At 46.2% G+C, this 24348-nt stretch overlaps 1 protein-coding gene across 1 annotated transcript in view; it reads left to right on the forward strand.

The window, feature by feature from the left end:
* PHKA1 (phosphorylase kinase regulatory subunit alpha 1) overlaps window positions 1-24348 on the forward strand; it is a 434625-nt gene that overhangs the window by 393608 nt on the left and 16669 nt on the right. The window contains 1 exon segment of the mRNA XM_030210224.1: window positions 21544-21744. Within this exon segment, the coding sequence (XP_030066084.1) occupies window positions 21544-21744 (201 nt within the window).

Raw genomic sequence — 24348 nt, forward strand, 5'->3', positions numbered from 1 at the left:
GTTTGACCTTCAATAGCCTCCATTTAGAGAAGAATCTAGGTTGAAAAATACTCATATAATGATTTTTCCTTCGTTTAAAGCTTTAAGATTTAAAAATGTATTAGTGTTGTCATTTTCCTATAAGGTAGTTGAAACATGGAATAATCTCTCTTGCTACAATACAGTAGCCTTCTTATTATGCTTTTTGTTAGTCTTAAAACTGAATTATTTCAAAACATTTTTACTTAATGCTGGTCATTTTTAAAATTGTTTTAATCATTTTCTTAGATTCTGTTGTGCAACTTTATAGTTCCTATATTTTTGTAAACCTCTTTGAACCCTTTTGGTTTGAAGGTGGTATAGAAAAAATAGATTAGATTGTGAAGAATTTGGTGCAGGGAGGGTAGGGTCTTGGCATCCAATCTGGATGTGCGTTGATTTCTAAGAGGAGCCTTGGGATTTAAATCTCATATTAGCCTTGATGAAAGCACTCTTAGTGCACCTGGCAAACTGTATTCCATATCATCAAGCTGATCAATCCATAGACTGGTGGGTTGTGTCCATCTACCAGCAGGTGGAGATAGAGAGCAAACTTTTGCCTCCCTATATGTGGTCATGTGCTGCCGGAAACTCCCCAGTATGTTCTCTATCTCAGCAGGTGGTTGTCACACACAGCAGCAGCTCTGGCTAGGCCTCCAAGCCTAATTTTTAGGTTTTGTTGAGTGCCTGGGGTTGAGGGCTCTTTTGAGCAAGTGCAAACCTGGTGGTGCCAGGTCCCTCCTTTTCTCCCCCTCCCGCTGGCTCCGTTAAAAAAAAAAAAAAAAAAAAAAAAAAATTTTTAAACGTCCTTAAAGGCGTTTATTTCGACGTTTATTTATTTTCAATAATTTTTTATTGATGATCATCAACAATGTTAAACAAAACCATATCATTCCTGTTATAACCATGTTTATACACTTAGATATAAATCATTCAACTGTATCATCTAGATTTTACCTTTTCTCCCTCCCCCCCCCCCTTCCTTTAAAATGTTGTCATGATAACTAGTAGTAATAGTAAATTCAACTGTTTTTATGTTTCAACATTTTGTTATGGAACAACCGATACAGAAATAAAATTTTTTCCACATATGAACCTACAAAACCAATTGTCGTCTGTGTTCATTATCAGCATCCAACATTATTTCCCCTCCCCCTTTCCCACCCTCCCCCCCCTTCCCTCTTCTTTCCAGTGATACCAACCATTTGTGTATTCCTTCACCCCGCTCTCCTCAATCTCCCTCCTAGCTTGTATTCTGAGAGCCCTGAGAGTTCCCTCCCCCCCCTTCCTTCTCCCCCCTCCCCCCCACTGTCTTTGACTATAGAATATGTGTGATCAGAATTATCTTTAACCTTCAGGGTGTCGCATTATGCCTATTAAGTAGTAAGCTACGTCCTCTAGGACTTAATGCCTCCAGATAAGGCCCCCATATCTGCTTGAATTTTGCATATCTCTTCGGGGAGCCCCTAGCCTCTCGTGCTTCCCATGATACTAAGAGGTGTACCTGATTTCTCCAGTGCCAGTAAGCCGGCGACTCCGGAGCCGTCCAATACTGCAATACGGTCTTCCGCGCCACCAAGCTAAGCTTACGGCATAAGGTACGTGCCCCCGCTGAGAGTGTCCTGAAGGCCCCTTTAGTGTCCAATACAAAGTGATCCCAAGTTCCCGTTACTGATGAACCTAGCATCCGGGACATAAATCTTTCAACCTGTGTCCAGAATGCCCTTACCCCTGGACATGTCCAAAATGCATGAAATAATGTATGCGGGGTTTGGTTACATTTGATGCAACTCGCTCCTTGCGGGGAGCCTATATGTGACAACTGTTGTCCTGACATATATGCCCGCATGATTGTCCGATATCCACACTCACGTAGCCTTTCATCTGACGTAAGGGCTGCTATTCCTTTCAGCATGTTTCTCCCTTCCCAACCCACCAAGATTCTCCCTGCCTCCTGTTCCCATCTACCTTTTATACCATCATAATTTTTTGCAGGAGGTCCCCGACGGGTCCATGCTTTATGGAGTGCCGACACTGACAGGCCGGTTGCTTCTGTTTCTTGAAAAAAATCCCTTACTTTTTGCCCCAAACCCTGTCTCAGCATAGGTTGTTCCAAAGCAGATATGTAGTGTTTGATTTGGACATACGCGAACTTATTCCCCCAAGAGACTCCTACTCGTCTCTGCAATTCTTCATAACCAATTAGTTCTCCCTCTCTCCCCAAGAGATGTTCCAATTTCCTAATACCCTCTCTTTCCCATTTTATAAATACTGGATTATCTGTGCCCGGTTGGAAAGTTGGGTTCCCCCTTATTGCCAGTTGGTCAGACACTGTATAGCTCCCCCCCAACCTCCTCGCCAATCCTTTCCATACCTCCCTCATTGATGAAAGTATCACACAGCCTCTAAATTGTCGCGGAAGTTGTTTCTGGGTCATATGCAACAAAGAGAGGAAATCATATGGGGCAAAATATTCCCTTTCCATATCAGTCGGAGTATATATGTTGGTCTTACAAACCCAGTCCCCCAGATGACGTAGCAAACAAGCTTGATTATACACATATAAGTCTGGGATTCCCAGGCCCCCCTGATTCCAATTCCCTAGCAAATAGGAAAACCTTATCTTTGGCTTCTTTGCTGCCCAACAGAACTTGCCAAAAATTCCATAGAGCCGCTTCAAATCTTTCCGGGTCAGACGAAGCGGTAGTGTCCGCAGCACATAAAGCCACTTGGGAAATATCATCATCTGCACTAAATTTATCCGGCCTCTCAATGACAATGGAAGATTTCCCCAATTTTCCAGATATTTCTTGGTTTCTCTCATCAAATCTTTAATATTAAGTTCATATAACTTCTCCAGTTCCATTGTCAATCTAATGCCCAGATATCTAAATGAGCCGTCTGCCCAAACTAGTGGAAATGTTCCCCCCCATATCTGTCGCACCTCCTCTGAGGAGGGCAATGCCTCTGATTTAGCTAAATTTATACGTAAGCCCGCAAATTCGCCATATTCCCGTATGATTTCCATTAAGGCTAGAAATGATTCCCTCGGATCAGTCAACAGCACCAGCAAATCATCCGCGAATGCTGCAATTTTAAAATCTCTATCTCCCACCCGTACTCCTTTCACTGAAACATTATCTGCCACGTCCCTAATAAAAGGATCTAAAGTTAAGACGAATAGCAAGGGCGATAGTGGGCATCCCTGTCTTGTTCCTTGAAGTATAGGAAAACATTTTGATTCCAGACCATTTACCAGAACTGTGGCCTGAGGCGCATGATATAGTGCTCTAACTGCCGACATAAAGCGCCCCCCAAACCCATATGCCTTTAGCGTAGTAAACATAAAGTCCCATCGTACCTTGTCAAATGCCTTTTCAGCATCGAAACTGACAAGCATTGACGGGATCCCACTCCTCTTCCGAGCTTCTATCGCCATCAGTATCCTCCTCAGGTTTTTTGCTACAGTCCTCCCCTCCACAAATCCCACCTGCGCCTCATGTAACAGTCCCGGCAACATTCCTGCCACCCGATTAGCCATTATCTTGGCCAATATTTTTGCTTCCACATTTAACAAAGAAATGGGGCGGTAGGACTCTGGTTTAGAGGGGTCCCTACCCGGCTTTGGCAAGACTACAATTTGCGCCGAGGATAATGCATGTGGCAGCTTCTCCATTTCCACCACTCTATCAAGATATCTAGTCAACGTCGGTATGATTTCCTCTCCCAGTGTCTTATAAAATTCCATTCTAAGCCCATCCGGTCCCGGAGTTTTACCAAGTGAACCCCTTGTTATCACCAATGCCACCTCTTCTTCCTGTATTGGTCTATTCAGCTTTTCTATGTCAATCTGCCTCAAAGTTGGCAGGTTAAGATTTTCTAAATAGAGATGTCCCGGCAGCCCCTGGTCTTGCGGCTTATCATATAGTCTGCTATAGAATTTTTGGAAGACCTCACATATATCCGCATCTCTCCGTACTACCTTCCCCTGACTATCCTTCAACTGAAGCACCCTTCCTCCTCCCCCTTTAGGTTTTGCCAAACGAGCCAACAAGCGACCCATCTTGTTACCGTGTAGATATAATTGGTATTTATAGTAGGCTTGTGATTTAGCTGCTCTCTGATGTAAAAGTTCATTTAATGCCACCTGCAATTCCATTAGGCGCGTTCTATGAGCTGTACTATGTGTCTGACCAAACTGTTTACGGGCTTTGCAAATTTGCGCACTCAGTCTCAAAATTTCTCTATTACGAGCCACCCTTACAAAATGTGAATAACTTATGACTTCTCCTCTTAGTACCGCCTTTGCAGCGTCCCAATACAAAACTGGGTCACTGACATGTCCCCCATTTAAATTTGCATAATCTCGCCAACAACCCACAATTTCCTCTTTAAAGCGTGTATCCCTATATAACTCCATCGGGAACCTCCAACCGCCTCTGCCCCCCCTTTGAGAATTCGTGGACCATTCCATGAATACCCAAGCATGATCCGATATTGTATAGGTCCCTATCTCTGCTTTGAGAACCTTGCTGAACAATCCTGTGGATACCAACACATAATCAATCCTCGCTTGTGTGGAATGGGCTCTTGATAAATGTGTGTAATCTCTCTCCGTAGGATGGAGAACTCGCCATACATCAACCAGGTCTAGCAAGCTCCCCATACGGCGCAATCCCCTATCAGATGCCTCCATATCTCTACGCATCCCCTGTGAACTATCCATCTGTGGATCCCAGACCGTGTTGAAATCACCCCCCACCACCAAATGGGCCCCTGTGCAGTTGACTAGTTGATTAATCACACTAGCATAAAACTTTTTGTCATATTGATTGGGTGCGTAGATATTACACAGTGTAATTTTTTGGCCTTGCATCTCCAATTCAATTAGCACAAACCTACCTCCCGGGTCTATGAATATGGGACGAATGGCGGCTGCTACCCCTCTACGGACCAACACCGCCACCCCTCCTTTCTTTCCTATAGCCGCTGCCGCTATACAATCTCCTACCCACCATGTTTTAAGTTTCGCGTGTTCTGCTTGTGTAAGATGTGTCTCTTGCAGCAGCGCCACATCAACCTTATATCTCTGCAGCTGTTGTAATATTTTAGACCTCTTTATTGGGGAACTAATGCCTCCAACATTCCAAGATACCAGTTTTACCATGAGCTCCACCCATCCAAGATAACAGCAGACTTATTTCCATAAACTTCTCTCCCAGAGAGGCCTCCCAGCCAGCGCCTCTCTGGTTTGAGTTCTGCATGTACAGTTCTGTGTCTATCACATAGAACCTGGTCACCCTTATCTGTTATTCTCATTAACATCTTGTCACACATACCGTTCCTCTTATCTTCCCCATCCCCTATCCCCCCTCCCTTCCTCCCTCCCCCTTCCCAACCCTGCCTCCCCTTTATCTCTGTTCCCAGTATGGAAACTGTCACGTCTAGACGCCCCCTCATCCTCCTCCTCCTATATCCAACTTAACAACCTCTTTTCTTTTAAATTCTTTTAACAAATCTCCAACTTTTATTAACAGAACCCCTTCATAGTATACCCTATAAACTTTAAACTTCTTGCACAATTCCCTCCCCTCCCCCGGAGTGACAGGGGATAGAGAGAGATAACTTATGTTTATGTCCCAACCTCCATCTCTCCAACCCCTAACGCCCATGTAATGTCCCCTTGATTACTTGTCTCTAGTACTCTTTAGTTGCTGCCTTTTGCAGCCAAACCTCCATTCCGATAGAGCTTCCTGTCTTCATTCACTCTCTCCAAGTGTTGTCTCTCAGCCCGATCCGGTTGCCTGCTCTTCCTCCAACTGTGAGACAAACTTCTGCGCCTCCGCCACTTTTTCAAAAGAGTAGTCTTTTCCCTTATGGGTGATCTTTAAATTAGCAGGATATATTAGAGCGAATCTAATTTTCCATTCAAAAAGTTTTGTACATATTGGCGAAAAAGCCCGTCTGCGTCCCGCCACTCCTGCTGAATAGTCCTGGAAACACAGGATCCGCTTATTATCATATGACAGTTGTTTGTCCACACGGGAGTGTTTCAATATAAATTGCTTGTGGGCAAAATTAAGAATCCACATGATAACCACTCGGGGTTTGTCCATATGAGTCTTGCGGGGTCCTATTCTATGTGCTCTTTCCACCCTTACTGGGCCCATCTCCACCGGAAATGCAACCGCTTTTGCAAGCCAGCGTTCAACCTCCGCTGTTAGATCTTGGTCTCTCACGCTTTCAGGGAACCCCACAAGTCTCAGATTGTTCCGTCTGGATCTGTTCTCCAGGTCTTCCAATTTTTGCTCCACCGACTCCATTTTCTTTTGCATTGTCTTTTGTGTCTCCTCCACCTCCGTCACTCTGTCTTCCACCTCACACGTCCTCGTTTGAAAAGCCACACACTCGCGCGTCAGATCCTCCATCCGCGTTTGCAGCTGTTCCAGCCTGGTACTTATAGGTGTCAGACGTCTCTCCAGCATTTCTTCCAGAACCATCGACATTTCTGTGGTGATCTCAGCCACCCAGGCCGATGAAACTGATCCCGCGGGGTCCGGGGACGCTGCCATCTTGGATTCCGCCGATTTGCCTCTAAGTTTTTCCTTCTGCGCCGATTTTGTCGCCATCGGAGCCGTTTTCTTTATGGAGACTTTTACCCCTGCGTGCTGCTGCTGCTTCAGGTTCGTTGTGCACGTTTTTTCGGGGCCGAAATTCAGTGCGATTTTCGGAGGTTTAGAATAAGGGTCAGAGCGTCGCTCAGTTGCGACCTCCCTTCCTCATAGCGTCACGTGACCGTCCCTTCGACGTTTATTTAAACGTTCATTGCAGCTACTCACTGGGACACCAGTTCGTTACAGCTCGGAGCGGACAGCAGGTAATTTTTACCTTTTATAGCGGGCAGGGGGTTCCCCGATTCTTCTCCTCGTGGCATATGGCGTCGGAGGGCGAGGGCGCAAAGGGTCGCTCCCCGGATCGCTTGAGCGCTTCTAGAGGGGATGCGGGGGTCTTACAGCCTGATTCGCCCTTGTTGGGTGACAGTTTCGTGACCGATGAATGTCCCGGTCCTTCCTCCGGCGTGGCGGTTTTTCCCGCCATAAACGCCCATCCCCCGCTCCTCGCCTCCGCCATCTTGGCCGGCCACGCGGCTCGGACGGCTTCTTCGTGGGCCGCCCTTGAGGTTGGAGACATTAATGCCATGAACGCCCTTAATTTGAGCGACGGCACAAAAGCGGCTAAAGTTAAGCGCCGTTCTTCCCGCGCGGCTCCTTCGCGGAGTGTCGCGCCGGACGCCATTTTGGATGCGCAGCATGTCTCTCCCCCGCTCTTGCGAGCGCCGGTTGAGGGTGCGTCTAGGGCTGTTGCCCAGGCTGCGGAAGTGCACAGTCTGGGGGGGTTTTGCTGCTGCATCAGGCTTTCCTCATGCAAAACGCTGCCCCTGCTCCCTCATCTGGTAAAGAGGTTGAGGTTCCCAGAGGTAAACGCCCTCGGGTTGATTCCCAGGCCTTGGAGGAATTTGTCTCCTCCGATGTAGATGAGGGCAGCGTGTCTGAGATCTCCCAACGGTCCTTTGCGGATTCCTTGGAGGAGACGGATCCCCGCTCGGATGGAGCGGATGACCCCTCTGCAGCGCGGCTTTTTAGCCCAGGGGATTTGCCCAACCTGTTGTTACAGGCCATGGACACTTTGAAGATTTCCTCTCCGGAGGACGTCTTTCCCTCAGCCCCTGTTGGCTCTGCCATTATGCTGGGGACGAAGCGCCCGCCTAGAACCTTCCACGTGCATGATGCCATGCACACCCTAATTTCGGCTCAATGGGATGTCCCAGAAGCGAGCCTTAAAGTGGCTAGGGCTATGTCCCGCCTCTATCCTTTGGCTGTGAGTGAACGTGAGGCTTATCTGTGGCCTACCGTGGATTCTTTAATCACTGCGGTGACTAAGAAAACGGCGTTGCCGGTGGAAGGTGGCACGGCCCTAAAGGACGCCCAAGACAGAAGATTGGAGGCGGCCTTAAGGTCGTCCTTTGAGGCGGCTGCTTTAAGTTTGCAGGCCTCAGTTTGCGGCTCCTATGTGGCCAGGGCGTGCCTGACTATGGTGCAGCGGGCTTCCCCCTCGGATCATTCCTTGAGGGCTGATTGGCCGGCCCTGGAATCGGGCTTAGCCTATTTGGCAGACTTGCTGTATGATGTCTTGAGGGCCTCAGCGAAAGGCATGGCTCAGACAATCTCTGCGCGGCGGTGGCTTTGGCTGAAACATTGGTCTGCTGACCACGCCTCTAAATCCCGCCTGGCTAGGTTGCCTTTTAAAGGCAAGCTGCTCTTTGGGGTCGAGCTGGACAAAATCGTGACCGATCTCAGCACGTCTAAGGGCAAGAAATTACCAGAGGTCAGGGCTCGGGCTAGTTCTCGTCCCGGTACCTCCAGAGGACGGTTGCAGGAAGCCCGTCGGTACCGCCCGGGCAAGTCGGGTTCCTCTGCCCCCTCTTCCTTCAAGAGGAATTTCTCCCCCAAGCAGCATTCCTTTCGCAGAGACCGCCGTCCCGGAGGTGCTCCCTCCGGTCCTCCCCCAGGGTCTCGTACCCAATGACGGGGTCTTGGTCCACGCCCCAGTGCAGATTGGAGGACGGCTGTCCTCGTTTCTGGGCGAGTGGACCACATTAACTTCAGACGCGTGGGTGCTGGAAGTCATCAGAGACGGCTACAAACTAGAGTTCTGCCGACCCTTAAAAGACGGGTTTGTACTCTCTCCCTGCAAGTCTCCGGTCAAAGCTGTGGCAGTGCAGCAGACCTTGGACAATCTGATCCGCCTGGGCGCGGTCGTTCCGGTGCCAGAAAGTCAGCTTGGCAAGGGACGTTACTCCATTTACTTTGTGGTACCAAAGAAAGGAGGTTCTGTCCGGCCTATCCTCGACCTCAAAGGGGTCAATCGGGCCTTGAAAGTGCGGCACTTTCGCATGGAGACTCTCCGCTGTGTTATAGCGGCAGTGAAGGCAGGAGAGTTCCTGGCATCCTTGGACATCAAGGAAGCGTACCTGCATATTCCCATCTGGCCTCCTCATCAACGCTTTCTGCGTTTTGCAGTCCTGGGACGACACTTCCAGTTCAGAGCCCTCCCTTTCGGGTTGGCTACTGCTCCGCGGACCTTTTCCAAAGTAATGGTGGTCATCGCGGCCTTCCTACGAAAGGAAGGGGTACAAGTCCATCCTTATCTGGATGACTGGTTGATCCGAGCCCCCTCTTATGCAGAGTGCGGCAAAGCTGTGGACCGGGTAGTTGCTCTTTTGAGCTCCCTGGGATGGATCATCAACTGGGAGAAGAGCCAGCTGCGCCCGACTCAGTCCCTGGAGTACCTGGGAGTTCGATTCGACACCCAAGTGGGCAGAGTTTTCCTGCCAGACAATCGGATATTAAGATAAGAGAGTGTTTAATTCATTTTCTTTAACCATTAACGCTGTAATTTAAAAACACAGTTATTTAAGACAGTGTTTCAAAAACACAGTTATTTAAGACAGTGTTTCATTAAAACGACGCTGTTATTTAAAAACACAGTCGTTTAGGACAATACTTTGTTGAAGTGGAGTTTTTTTCACCCGATGATAGAACTTGGGCGTGTGTTACTTATAACAACAGTAACTCCGCTCCAAAACCTGCGACTATTAGTCCCAGGTTTTTGAGGGTTTTTCTCCACCTGCTGAGCACATATCTTTATAAATTTGAGTTTTAGAGTCACATTATATTTGGGTACAAGTCCATCCTTATCTGGATGACTGGTTGATCCGAGCCCCCTCTTATGCAGAGTGCGGCAAAGCTGTGGACCGGGTAGTTGCTCTTTTGAGCTCCCTGGGATGGATCATCAACTGGGAGAAGAGCCAGCTGCGCCCGACTCAGTCCCTGGAGTACCTGGGAGTTCGATTCGACACCCAAGTGGGCAGAGTTTTCCTGCCAGACAATCGGATTGTCAAACTTCAGGCTCAGGTGGACCAGTTCCTAGTAGCCTCTCCCCTTCGGGCTTGGGACTATGTGCAGCTGTTGGGCTCTATGACGGCCACGATGGAAGTTGTGCCCTGGGCCAGGGCTCATATGAGACCACTTCAACACTCTTTGCTGCAGCGCTGGACTCCGATGTCGGAGGATTATGCTGTGCGCCTTCCCTTGGACCCAGCAGTGCGCAAGGCGCTGAGCTGGGGGATGCAGACAGACAAGTTGTCTGCGGGAATGCCTCTGGTGACCCCAGAGTGGATTGTCGTCACGACGGACGCCTCGTTGTCGGGCTGGGGAGCCCACTGCTTGGGAAGGACAGCGCAGGGGCTCTGGTCTCCTGCAGAGGCAAAGTGGTCTATCAACCTCCTGGAACTCAGAGCCATTCGGTTGGCGCTTTTGGAGTTCATTCCGGTACTGGTGTTGAAGCCTGTACGGGTCCTGTCGGACAATGCCACGGCTGTGGCCTATGTCAACCGCCAGGGAGGTACCAAGAGCGCCCCTCTAGCCAAGGAGGCTATGAATCTTTGCCAGTGGGCGGAAGCGAACCTGGAGCAGCTTTCAGCGGCCCACATTGCCGGAGTCATGAATGTCAAGGCGGACTTTCTCAGTCGCCATACCTTGGAGCCCGGAGAGTGGCAGCTATCTGCTCAGGCGTTCTTGGACATCACGAAGCGCTGGGGCCAGCCGAGCCTAGATCTGATGGCGTCATCGGCCAATTGCCAAGTGCCGCGCTTTTTCAGCAGAGGACGGGACCCTCGATCCCTGGGAGTAGATGCTCTTCTCCAACAGTGGCCGACACAAGAGCTTCTCTATGTGTTCCCGCCCTGGCCCATGTTGGGCAGGGTGCTAGACCGGGTGGCAAAGCACCCGGCAGGGTAATCCTGGTGAGTCCGGATTGGCCCAGGCGTCCCTGGTATGCGGACTTGATCAGGCTCTCAGTCGACGATCCTCTGCGGCTGCCAGTGGAGCAGGGCCTGTTACATCAGGGTCCCGTGGTGATGGAGGATCCCTCCCCCTTTGGTCTTACGGCCTGGCTATTGAGCGGCAGCGTCTGAGGAAGAAGGGCTTCTCAGACAAGGTCATCGCCACTATGCTGAGAGCGAGGAAGCGCTCTACTTCTACTGCTTACGCCAGGGTTTGGCGTATCTTTGCAGCGTGGTGTGAAGCAGGCTCACTTTCTCCCTTCACTGCTCCAATTTCTTCAGTGTTGGCGTTCCTGCAAGAAGGTCTGGAGAAAGGCCTGTCGCTCAGTTCCCTTAAAGTCCAGGTAGTGGCTCTGGCTTGCTTCAGGGGCCGCCTGAAGGGTGCTTCCCTGGCTTCGCAGCCAGATGTGGTGCGCTTTCTCAAGGGAGTTAATCACCTGCGCCCTCCTCTGCACTCAGTGGTGCCTGCGTGGAATCTCAACCTGGTGCTAAGAGCATTGCAGAAGCCGCCTTTTGAACCCTTGTCGAGGGCATCTCTGAAAGACCTGACGTTGAAAGCAGTCTTTTTGGTGGCTATCACTTCAGCCAGAAGAGTTTCCGAGCTCCAGGCGCTCTCATGTCGAGAGCCTTTTCTGCATTTCACTGAGGCAGGAGTGACTATTCGCACAGTGCCTTCCTTCCTGCCCAAGATTGTTTCTCGCTTCCATGTGAATCAGCAGCTCTGTCTCCCTTCCTTTCGTAGGGAGGACTACCCAGAGGAGTACTCTGCTCTTAAATATCTGGATGTGAGACGAGTCATCATCAGATACTTGGAAGTGACCAATGATTTCCGGAAATCGGATCATCTGTTTGTCCTGTTTGCAGGTCCTCGTAAGGGTCTGCAGGCTGCTAAGCCTACAGTGGCAAGATGGGTCAAGGAAGCCATTGCAGCGGCTTATGTGGCCGCGGGGAAGGTGCCCCCTATCCAGCTGAAGGCTCACTCCACGAGAGCTCAGGCGGCCTCGATGGCAGAGGCCGGATCCGTCTCCTTGGTAGAGATATGCAAGGCGGCAACTTGGGCTTCGGCTCATACATTCTCCAAGCATTACCGTTTGACTGTGGCTGCACGGGCGGAGGCCCGGTTTGGAGCTTCAGTGTTGAGGTCAGGGATTTCAATGTCCCGCCCTGGGTGAGTACTGCTTCGGTACATCCCACCAGTCTATGGATTGATCAGCTTGATGATATGGAAGGTAAAATTATGTATAATCATACCTGATAATTTTCTTTCCATTAATCATAGCTGATCAATCCATAGCCCCTCCCAGATATCTGTACTGTTTTTATTCTGGTTGCATTTCAGGTTCAAGTTTAGTCTTCAGTTACTTCAGAAAGACTTCGTGTTCAAGTTTTTTCACTTGGATTCTTCAAGAGTTAAGACGAGTTTGTGTTACAGTGAGCTGCTGCATTCCTCTCCCCTCCGTTTTACGGGGCTGGATTTGTTGGAATGTAATTGTATTTTACATGCATTGCCTGTCACCTATTATTTCTCTGTGATTACTCTGTGACCTCTGATGTGAATTACTTAGAGAGGTCACACAGCTATGCAACTTCCTGTGGGGGTTAGACACAGCAGATGCAGCAGACACAGCACATGGAGCACATGGAGCTCATGATCTCTCCTAACCTGAGAGGATCTATGGTGGTGTGAGCATCCATTACCATCTAAGCACATGGAAGGAGCTGATAATACAAATGTATAGTAATATGTATATATAAGCCTGTCTGATTATAATCTAACTACAAACTGTGAGTAAACAGATGTTTTGTTACTTCAACTTTAAAGTGACTCAGCAGTGAATTATTCAGGGGTGAATGAGAGAGAGATGAAGAAAGAAATTAACATTTCTAAAGCTGAAGCTGTGTGTACTAAAATCTGCTAATTATTTACTACAAATAATCCAACAAAAGGGTTATGGGCCCAGGAATTGAAAAAGAAGAGAAATATTACCAGGCAGAAAAAAAGGCCACATTTTTCTCTTAAGTTTTAAAGGAAAGATTCAGTCTGTCTCTCTCTCCCCCCACACAGCAGACAGAAGGCTAAGAAAATGGCTGAGGGAAGAAATTCACCATTGTTCTATTCTCTCAAGGTGCCTAGATTAACTGAGTTTAATTATCAGCAGTGGGAACTAAGATTCATATGTCTCCTTCGAGCAAAAAGATTAAATATATGCTTAGACCAAGCCAGAACAGCTGAAAATATGGCTGAATGGGACAATGCAAACTATTATGTGAAGTGCATGCTTTTGGAAGCTCTCTCAGAGAAACAAGCCATATTAGTGGAGGGAAAAGATACACCAAAGGACATTTTATGTAAGCTGAGAACTATGTATGCAACTACATATGCAAAGCAGCAACCAATTTGGTTGGCAGAGTTGAATGAAACCAAATTAAGGGATAAAAGTAAATGTAATGATCACATTATGCATCTTATGTCTTCATTTCAAAAGTTAGAACTTTCTGGAATTCCCATGTGTGATGCATTGAAAAGAGCATTTCTTTTTACCTCACTATCAAAGAAGTTGATGTTTTTAGGTCTGTAAATGAGGCCATTGAAGGGCAATCTTTTGAACAGGCAACATCAAAACTAAGGCAGGAATGCATAATAAATGATTCTGAGGAGATGTGTTCTCAAAGCAAGTCAGAGAGAAATGAAACAAATTTCTTGGCAAAGAACAGAGGAAGGCGGAGCTATGGGAAAACTCCACCCAAGGGCAAGCTGATTTGCTACTTATGTGGCAAGGAGGGACATGTATCTAAATGGTGTAAGGAAACACAAAACACTCCCTCTAGCTCACCTAAACCAATGGAACTAAAGAATTTTCAAACCAGGAAATGTATGAAGGACAAAGATAAACACAAGGGCTTTCTAATGGCAGAAAATCTTTGACTATGGTAAATAATAATTCAAATGAAAGTACTTGGATTTTGGATTCGGGGAGCACATGCCATTTAACCAATTGTAAGGATTTCTTTCAGGAAATGTGTCCAGAAGAAGGTATTCTTAAAACTGCAAACGCAGGGACTGCTAAGATCCAAGCAAAAGGTATTGGATTCTTAAAATGCAAAGTGTCTAATGAAGTTAAAGAAATTCCTGTAAGTGATGTCTTGTATATTCCCCAAGCAGTTTGCAATATGCTTAGTGTATCTACATTAGATAAGAAGGGATTTGTGATTCATTTTGAAAACAGTAAGTGCACAATCTCTAAAAATGATGAAGTGTATGCTGAAGCTTTTATGCATAATGATGTTTATAAGCTGAACATTTCAGGTGAAGCCTCACATATGGCGCAAGTAAGGAAGAATGATGGTAAATGTAGTCTGGAAATCTGGCACCGCCGCCTGGGACATCGTGATTCTAAGGTGATCCAGGATCTTTACAGTAAGCAACTGGCCACCGGCATTCAGAAGTGCAGATGCTGGTAAAATGGAGAAATGCATAGACTGTGTTACTCAAAAGGTGTGAGACCCTCATTTCCTGCATACACAGGAAATAGGAGTAATAAAGTGCTGGACTTAATACACAGTGACTTATGTGGACCGTTTAATATCCCATCATTGGGAAATAACAGATTTGTGCTAATATTCTTGGATGATTTCTCTAGATATTGTGTGGCCTATTTGCTGAAAGAGAAAAGTCAAGTCACAGACATGCTGAAGAAATACGTAGCCATGGTGAGCAATAAATTTGAAAGAAAACCAAGGTTCTTCAGACCGACAATGGTGGTGAGTTCACTTCACCAAGCATGCGCACATTTCTAGAACAAGAAGGCATTCAGCATATCACAACAGTAGCTTATACACCAGAGCAAAATTCTGTTGCAGAGAGAAAATTTAGGTCACTTGTGGAAATGACCAGATGTATGCTGTCAGATAGCAATCTCCCTAAAAGACTATGGGGGGGAAGCCATTCTCACAGCAGTGTACCTACAAAACAGAATGCCAACTAAAGGCGCTGAGCGCACCACCACATGAGACATGGCATGGTAGGAAGCCAAACCTGTCACACATAAGAACATTTGGAAGTACAGCATATGCTCATGAACCAAAGCAAAGAAGGCATAAGCTGGATTCCACAACAGAAAGGGGCATTTTAGTTGGCTATACTCCAGGACACAAAGGATATAGAATTTTGAATCTGAAAACTGGCATTGTTGGCATAAGACATGTTACATATTTTGATGAAAACAAAAGGGTTGATAAAGGCTGGATTATCCCAGATGAGCCTTATCATCCAGAATATGAAACTAGAACCATAATAGACATGCCAGTGTATATAAATGCCATACCAAGGCAGATGTCTGAAAGCAACTCATCTGTATCTAACGAGGAACAGGCAGAGGAAGCAGACACAGAAAGGATCATTGAAGAAGACAGTACAGTTGGAGAAGGGGATCAATTGGAGAAGGACTCTCAGATTTAGAGGATGCGGAAAGGTCAGACCAACCTGTTGTCAGACGCTCATCCAGGGAAACAAAGGTGTTCCACCCCCAAGACTGTCTTACCTAACAAAGTCAGCAGAAGCTCAAGAGCCCTTAACATGGGATGAGATTGAGAAAATGCCAGCAGAAGAAGCTGCTGAATGGCATAAAGCTGCACAAGAAGAAATTGATGCATTGGATAAAAATAATACTTGGATTCTTACAAAATTACCTCCTGGCAAGAAAGCTATAGGATGCAAATGGGTATTCAAGTTAAAAAGGAATGCACAAGGAAAAGTGGAAAGGTATAAAGCCAGACTAGTGGCAAAGGGATATCTTCAAAAATATGGAGAAGATTTTGATGAAGTGTTTGCACCTGTAGTGAAACACACGACAATCAGAACACTTCTGAGCATTGCAGTCTCAAAAGGCATGCAAGTCAAACACATTGATGTGAAAACAGCGTTTCTTCACGGAGATATAACTGAAGACTTGTACATGGAACAGCCAACAGGTTTCATAAATACAAAACAAAGACAGCTAGTGTGTAAATTAAACAAAGGTCTTTGTGGATTAAAGCAAAGTGCAGAATGTTGGAATGAAAAATTGCATGAAATATTGACAAATTTAGAATTTAAGCAAGGTGAAGCAGATAAATGCTTGTATACTAGGTGCAGAAATGGACAATATGCATACATTTTAGCTTTTGTTTGATGATCTGCTCATTGCAAGCAAAAGTGAGCAAGAGTACAAGGACATTGTAAAGTGTTTTAAACCTCAATGTTGAGATAAAAGAACTTGGTAATGTGTCATACTATCGTGGTATAGAAATTGAGAAACAAAATGATGGTTCTTATCTTCTAAGCCAGAAGCAGAAAATAAATGAGCTTATTGAAAGTTTAGGTATGCAAGATGCCCAAGTTGTAAGCACTCCCATGATCACTGATTTTCTGAAGGATGAAACAGTAAGAGAACCTTTACCAGATAACATCCAATATAGATCAGCCATAGGTAAGCTTTTATATCTAGCTACCACATACAGGGCTGATATAGCAAATGCAGTAGGAATTTTGAGCAGAAGGGTCAGCTCACCTACCAAAATCAGATTGGACTGCAGTTAAAAGGATGGTAAGGTATTTAAAGGGTACCATTGATGTAAATTAAAGATTTCAGCCAATAGTAATCCAAAACTAATATGTTACTGTGATTCAGATTGGGCAGGGGATCATTCTGATTATAAATCCACAAGTGGATATGTGTTTATGTATGGAAATGTACAAATTTCATGGGCCAGTCATAAACAAAGTATGTGAGTTTGTCTTCTACAGAAGCTGAATATGTGGCAGTTATCGGAAGCGTGCAGAGAACTGATGTGGATTGAAAACTTTTGCTGGATTCGGAATAGCTGAAAAGAGACCAATCCAGATAATGGAAGATAATCAGAGCTGCATCCGACTGTCACAGAATGACAAGGTTCAGTCACGCACCAAGCACATCGCAACGAAATACCACAACGTGCGAGAGTTGGCGAAAGAAGGGGTCATCAGTCTATACTATTGTCACCCAGTGATGATGACAGCTGACATCATGACCAAACCGTTACCAGAGACATTTTGTGAATCTGCGTATAAAGCTTGGACCTTGTATGAATAAATAATTGCATGACAGTTATGCATAGAAGGGGTTTGTTGAATGTAATTGTATTTTACATGCATTGCCTGTCACCTATTATTTCTCTGTGATTACTCTGTGACCTCTGATGTGAATTACTTAGAGAGGTCACACAGCTATGCAACTTCCTGTGGGGGTTAGACACAGCAGATGCAGCAGACACAGTACATGGAGCACATGGAGCTCATGATCTCTCCTAACCTGAGAGGATCTATGGTGGTGTGAGCATCCATTACCATCTAAGCACATGGAAGGAGCTGATAATACAAATGTATAGTAATATGTATATATAAGCCTGTCTGATTATAATCTAACTACAAACTGTGAGTAACAGATGTTTTGTTACTTCAACTTTAAAGTGACTCAGCAGTGAATTATTCAGGGGTGAATGAGAGAGAGATGAAGAAAGAATTAACATTTCTAAAGCTGAAGCTGTGTGTACTAAATCTGCTAATTATTTACTACAAATAATCCAACAGGATTGAGACTTAAAATTCTGCCGGCACTCCCTCCCGCTTCGTGGGCTGTAGGGCAGCTTTGTACCCCTCCGCTTCGGCGGGTGTTAGGGTCAGTCAGCTCCTCCCGCGGTGCGGTTGCAGGATAAGCCAGATCCCCCGCATCGGCGGGTGTGGTGTCCCTCCCCCGCTCCGCGGGGATGAGCTGGACGGATTCCCCTCCTCCACTAGTGTGGGGATGAGCTGGGTTAATTTCCCCTCCCCCGTTTCGGCGGTGGTGAAGCTGGGCAGAGTGTCCCTTCGTGGGTGTAATTCTCTAAGTGCTGAGTCCTGCGGATGGAGCTTTGATATCGACATACTGAGGAGTTTCCGGCAGCACATGACCACATATAGGGAGGCAAAAGTTTGCTCTCTATCTCCACCTGCTGGTAGATGGACACAACCCACCAGTCTATGGATGATCAGCTATGATTAATGGAAAGAAAATTATCAGGTATGATTATACATAATTTTACCTTATGTTACCTTGAAGACTGTTCCTGGTCTCCATTTCTTCAACCAGGAGGATTTCAGAATTGTGGGCCTTGTTATGCAGAGAACCTTTTCTGGTGTTTATGAGAGAAAAGGTAGTTCTCCAGCTGGTTCCCTCCTTCCTCCCCAAGGGGGTGTATTTGTTTCATGTAAATCAGAGTATTGTACTGCCAGTATTGGATGAGGAAGTAGGGGACAAGTTTGGTGGCAGCTATATTGACTGGATATCAGGAGAGCACTGAGCAAGTATATGACCAGGACAAAGGAGCTTTTTCACTCAGATCACTTGTTTGTTCTGCTCGGAGGTCAAAAGCGAGGTGAAGAGGTGTCTAAAGCAACCCTTGCTAGAAGGATTAAAGAGGCCATTTCTTCAGCGTATATTTTTAAGGGACACCTGGTACTGGAATCCCTTAAGCGCATTTGACTAGGGAACAGGCAGCCTCTTGGGCGAAGAGCTGTCTCATTCCTCCGTAGGATATTTGTAAGGTGGCTGTTTGGTCCTCCTTGAGTTCTTATGTCAAGCATTATCACATTGATGTTCAGGCTAGGTAGACTAGGCTGCAGACTGATGCAGAATCTGCCCTGGTTGTTGTTTTTAGTTTATCTGCGAGAACAGGAGCGTAGCCAGACAGCGGATTTTGGGTGGGCTTAGGCAAGAAGTGGGTGGGCACCAAGTGTTCTCCCCCTCCCACCAAAAAAGGATTTCAGCTGGTGGGAAAATGCTTCTCTCCACCTTGGCAGTCTGCAGCAGGCATGTGCTGAAAACTGAGCATGCGCAGTTGCCAGTATCATGGAGAGTAGCATTTTCGTTACCATCAGGGGGAACTCTTCAGCTGGCGGAGCTTGGGATCCCCTCCCGCTACCGCTAAACATGTGCTACTGTTGGGTGGGCCTGAGCCCTAAGTGGGTGGGCCCTAGCCCACCCAGGCCCACCTGTGGCTACGCCAGTGACTGAGAAGTTAGACGTTCTCAGTCTCCATCTGCTTGTAGGAGTGTGTGGACCGATCTGGAGGGACTAAAGGAAAGTAAATTAACAGGTAAGATCTAATTTCTCCTTGTAAAGCTTTACCTTAAGTCATTCTCTTTACTGCCTTGGTGGCTTTATTGTGTGTACACAAATGTTTCTGTGCAGCTGCTGTATGAGTCTCCTCTATAAGAATTTATAACAAATCCCAAATAGGAAGGTAGGAGTGTATTTGTGGCTGATTATCTTGCTGCCCACATAACACTCCATCTGAAATGTCATATGAAATAAATGAAGGGTCGTTTTTAAGAACATAACATAAGCGGTGCCATACTGGGACAGACCAAAGGTCCATCAAGCCCAGTATCCTGTTTCCAACAGTGGCCAATCCAGGTCAGAAGTACCTGGTAAGATCCCAGAACAGTGCAATACATTTTATGCTGCTTATCCTAGTTATGATCAGTGTTATCAAGCAGCCCCAGCATCATCATCTCCTTCACTGTTACCTTAATTTGTTTGAAGTTTGTCACATTGTACCAGTGTCATCTGGTAATTACAATAAGGGCATTGATATCACAGAGTGACTACCGCACATCAGCATTGCTGCTTTATTCTATTCACATTCTAATCCATTGGAAGAGCAGAAGGAAAATCAATGAAGCATGGATTGAGAAATGCATAGGGGCTTCACAGTTGTGACTGTGCTTTGCCACTGGCAATATGTTAATTTGTACAGTCACTTCGTTTATGTGTACTTAGTTTCCCTTACTATAATCTGGTAATGATTTTTTTTTGGGGGGGGGAGAGAGGAGGATAACATTCAGCAGCAGTGGTCAGCATTTATTTTAATTGAGTTGTGGAGTAACCTAGTGTTTACAACAGTAGGCTAAGAACCAAGGGTGCCAGATTCAACTCCTGTTAGTGCTCCTTGTGATCTTAGGCAAGTATGCCTCTATCGCCTCAGGTGCAAACTTAGGGGCCAGTTCTCAAGGTAGGCATACTGATGCTAAGTGAAATTCTATAACGGCATCTGTGTGCCAAGATGCTGTTATAGAATAGTAGCGTAAATGGTCAATGGCAGGTGTAAATGTTTGCTCCTGGGTGTTCCCTGATCTGATCCTAACTTGGGAACATGCCTATAGCTCTCTCACATATGGGATGCATTGCAATTAAGTCCTAATGCACCTGCATACTGTTTTATAGAATAGTGTGTAGTGCATGGACACAAAAGTGCCATTTGTCTTGACATTTAATGCACATATAGCACACATAACTACACATGTGCAGTTATAGAATTGCCCTTTTAGACTGTAAGCCCTCCAGGGACAAGAAAATACCTACTGTACCTGAATGTATAGCCGTGAGCTGCTACTGAAAAGGCATGAGCTCAATCCAAATCCTGTCCCTTAATTTATTATGCATATTCAGTGTTGCTATACATATAGGGGCCCTTGTACAAAGCAGCAGTAAGCTCAACATGGGCTTACCACTCACTAAAAGGGAAGTACTGCTTGGCTACTGCAGCAACCTGGCGGTAGTTCCCACTCCCAGCACACGCCATTTCTAGTGCAACAAGAATATTTTTATTTTTGTAGTGCCGGTGTATACCCGGCGGTAATCAGGTAGTGCAGCGTGCTGCCCAGTTAATGCCGGGGTAGCATGGGAACCCTTATCGCCACCTCAGTGGGTGGCGGTAAGTGCTCCCACCTGAAATGGGCATGCGGCAAGTGCTTCACTTGCCACACAACCATTTTTTTTTTAAAACTGACTTTTATCCGCTGCATTGAAAGGGGGCCTCGGAGAGCGTCAAAAACACCCTTTTGCCGCAGCTTCGTAAAAGGACCCCTTAGTACATAGACTGAATAAACATGGTAAATAGTGACCACTGCTTAGGCTGAATAGATTAGGTGAATAGTGTATGAAAATCAGTGCTGCCCAGATAATATTGTTGCCCTGCCCAGCCCTACTTATATAACATTTTAAAATCTATGAATAGTAGACATTTACCAGCCACCAGTGAATGTTTAATTGCTTTGGAAAATTGGGCCACTGTTGCCTTTGGCAAACATCCATGCAGATAAGGTAACATGTTGAGTGGAGGAGTGGCCTAGTGGTTAAGGTGGTGGACTTTGGTCCTGGGGAACTGAGGAACTGAGTTTGATTCCCACTTCAGGCACAGGCAGCTCCTTGTGACTCTGGGCAAGTCACTTAACCCTCCATTGCCCCAGTTACAAATAAGTACCTGTAAGCCGTATTGAGCCTGCCAAGAGTGGGAAAGCGCAGGGTACAAATGTAACAAAAAACAAACAAAAACGTCATCTCAGGGGTATCTGCATATATGTTTCTAAAATAATATGCTTGTAAAACAGGATGAAAGGTGCTGTGTTAATACAAAGACTTATTATTAATGACAGAACCCTCTAATATTACTGTTCTGCATATAACGTTTACTATATCTATTGTTTCAGTATATTATATGAATCAGTGACTTACAGATGTGCATAGTCCATGTATGTGAGATGACTGTTCTTATTTTGCTGACAGATGACGCCTGGTGAGATAAAGTTCTCGGTGCACGTGGAGTCTGTTCTAAATCGTGTGCCACAGCCTGAATATCGCCAACTTCTGGTAGAAGCCATTTTAGTGCTAACTATGTTGGCAGACATTGATATACAGAGCATCGGAGGCATCATTCATGTTGAGAAGATTGTGCATATGGCCAATGATTTATTTTTCTATGACCAGGTAATGTTTGATTCTTCCTGAGAAAATTAGCAGTTTGAGATTTCTAGGTAAAAGTTTGAAAAAATGCTGCTTCTGTTAAAGTTACAGAAAAATATCCAGAAAAATTATGCTCAGCTTAAAATTCAAACAATTTGTGAAATTAAAGAGATCTTGATTCTGAGTTGGGGTTTTAGAGGAACTGAATCTCTTGCAAATGTGGTGACTGTATTCCGCATCAAGTAGTGACACTTTTCTTTTCCCCTTTGAAGAGGTTTTCCTGGGCATGCACGGGTAATCCTGCAGTATACCTAGCTCCCCTTTGTCTTTTTGAACCACTCCAGTTGACGGCAGCTCTTTTTCCTCCTCCTCCTCCTCAACATGTAAAAAGAAAAAACGGCAGCGAACTGTTTAAAAAAAATGTGAATGGCGTGGCTCTTCTCTCTCTTCAATCTCTTCAATCTGTGACATAGCTGTAAATGTGTGAGTGCACTCCCTGTGTATATACATTCTATAAAATAATTGTGTACATTGGGTAGTGATGTGGCACATAGTAACATAGTAGATGACGGCAGAAAAAGACCTGCACTGTCCATCCAGTCTGCCCAACAAGACAAACTCATATGTGTATACCTTACCTTGATTTGTACCTGCCTTATTCAGGGCACAGACCGTACAAGTCTGCCCTCCACTATCCTCGCCTCCCAACCACCAACCCCTCTTCCCCCAACCTGCTCTGCCACCCAATTTTGGCTAAGCTTCTGAGGATCCATTCCTACTGCACAGGATTCCTTTATGTATATCCCACGCATGTTTGAATTCCGTTACCGTTTTCATCTCCACCACCTCCCGCGGGAGGGCATTCCAAGCATCCACCACCCTCTCTGTAAAAAAATACTTCCTGACATCTTTCCTGAGTCTGCCCCCCTTCAATCTCATTTCATGTCCTCTCGTTCTACCGCCTTCCCATCTCCGGAAAAGATTTGTTTGCGGATTAATACCTTTCAAATATTTGAACGTCTGTATCATATCACCCCTGTTTCTCCTTTCCTCCATGGTATACATGTTCAGGTCAACAAGTCTTTCCTCATGCGTCTTGTAACGCAAATCCCTTACCATTCTCGTAGCTTTTCTTTGCACCGCTTCCATTTTTTTTAACATCCTTCGCAAGGTACGGCCTCCAAAACTGAACACAATACTCCAGGTGGGGCCTCACCAACGTCTTATACAGGGGCATCAACACTTCCTTTCTTCTGCTGATCACATCTCTCTCTATACAGCCTAGCAACCTTCTTGCTACAGCCACCGCCTTGTCACACTGTTTCGTCGCCTTCAGATCCTTGGATACTATCACACCAAGATCCCTCTCCCCCTCAGTACCTATCAGACTCTCACCGCCTACACATACATCTCTCGTGGGTTTCTACTCCCTAAGTGCATCACTTTGCATTTCTTCGCATTGAATTTTAATTGCCAAACCTTAGACCATTCTTTTAGCTTCCTCAGATCCTTTTTCATGCTTTCCACTCCCTCCCGGGTGTCCACTCTGTTGCAACCGCAAATAGGCAAACTTTACCTTCTAACCCTTCGGCAATGTCACTCACAATATATTTAACAGAATCGACCCCAGCACCGATCCCTGAGGCACTCCACTACTCACCTTTCCCTCCTCCGAGCGAACTCCATTTACCACCACCCTCTGTCCTAATCCAGTTCACCACTTTGGGACCTATCTTCAGCCCATCGAGTTTATTTAAGAGCACAGTTGTAAACACCTCTCCTGGAAACACCAGTGTCACGAGTCAGGAGTAATGAGCCCTTGGGCCACTGCCAGCGACCGGCAGCAGCAGGCGAGCCACCCAAACAGGGATCGAGGCTGAAAACAGATAGGACTGGTACAAGCAGGACTGGAATTGAAGCTGGAGACAGGCAGGACCGGAACAAGCCACAGTAGAACAAGCAGGACTGGGGCTGAAGCTGAAGGCAGGTAGGACTGGAACAAGTAGGACTGGAACTGAAGCTAAAGGCAGACAGGGCTGGAACAAGCAGGACTGGAACTGAAGCTGAAGGCAGGCATGGCTAGAACAAGTAGGACTGGAGCTGAAGACAGGCAGGGCTGGAACAAGCAGGACTGGAACTGAAGTTGAAGGCAGGCATGGCTGAACAAGCAGGACTGGAACAGAAGCTGAAAGCAGGCAGGGTTGGAACAAGCAGCAGGTAGGCAGGACTGGAACTGAAGCTGAAAGCAGGCAGGGCGTGAAGCAGGCAGGACTGGAACAAAAGCTAAAAGCAGGCAGGATTGGATCAAGCAGGAAAGAAGTGCAACAAGCACACGTAGACAAGAACTCATCTGAAGACATCTGTTGCAAAGTCAAAGCAGGAAAGTTCCAAGGTGCTTTATAAAGGCATTTACTGATGATGTCACGAGTAAGAATGAGGCTTGGCAGCAGGAACACCAGGGAGAGGCTTGGCTACAAGAACACCAAAGCAAGCCTGGAATGCTGGAACATCAGAATAGGACTAGAATGATCTCTGGAACACATTTGAGAAACAGGGAGAAGGCAGTCCACAGCAGCCACAGGGTCCTGGGCACTGGAAGGAGAGGTGAGTGTAGACCCAGGGCACGGC

Source organism: Microcaecilia unicolor, chromosome 7 (genome assembly GCF_901765095.1).
Source record: "Microcaecilia unicolor chromosome 7, aMicUni1.1, whole genome shotgun sequence".
In the NCBI taxonomy this organism is placed as follows: Eukaryota; Metazoa; Chordata; class Amphibia; order Gymnophiona; family Siphonopidae; genus Microcaecilia; species Microcaecilia unicolor.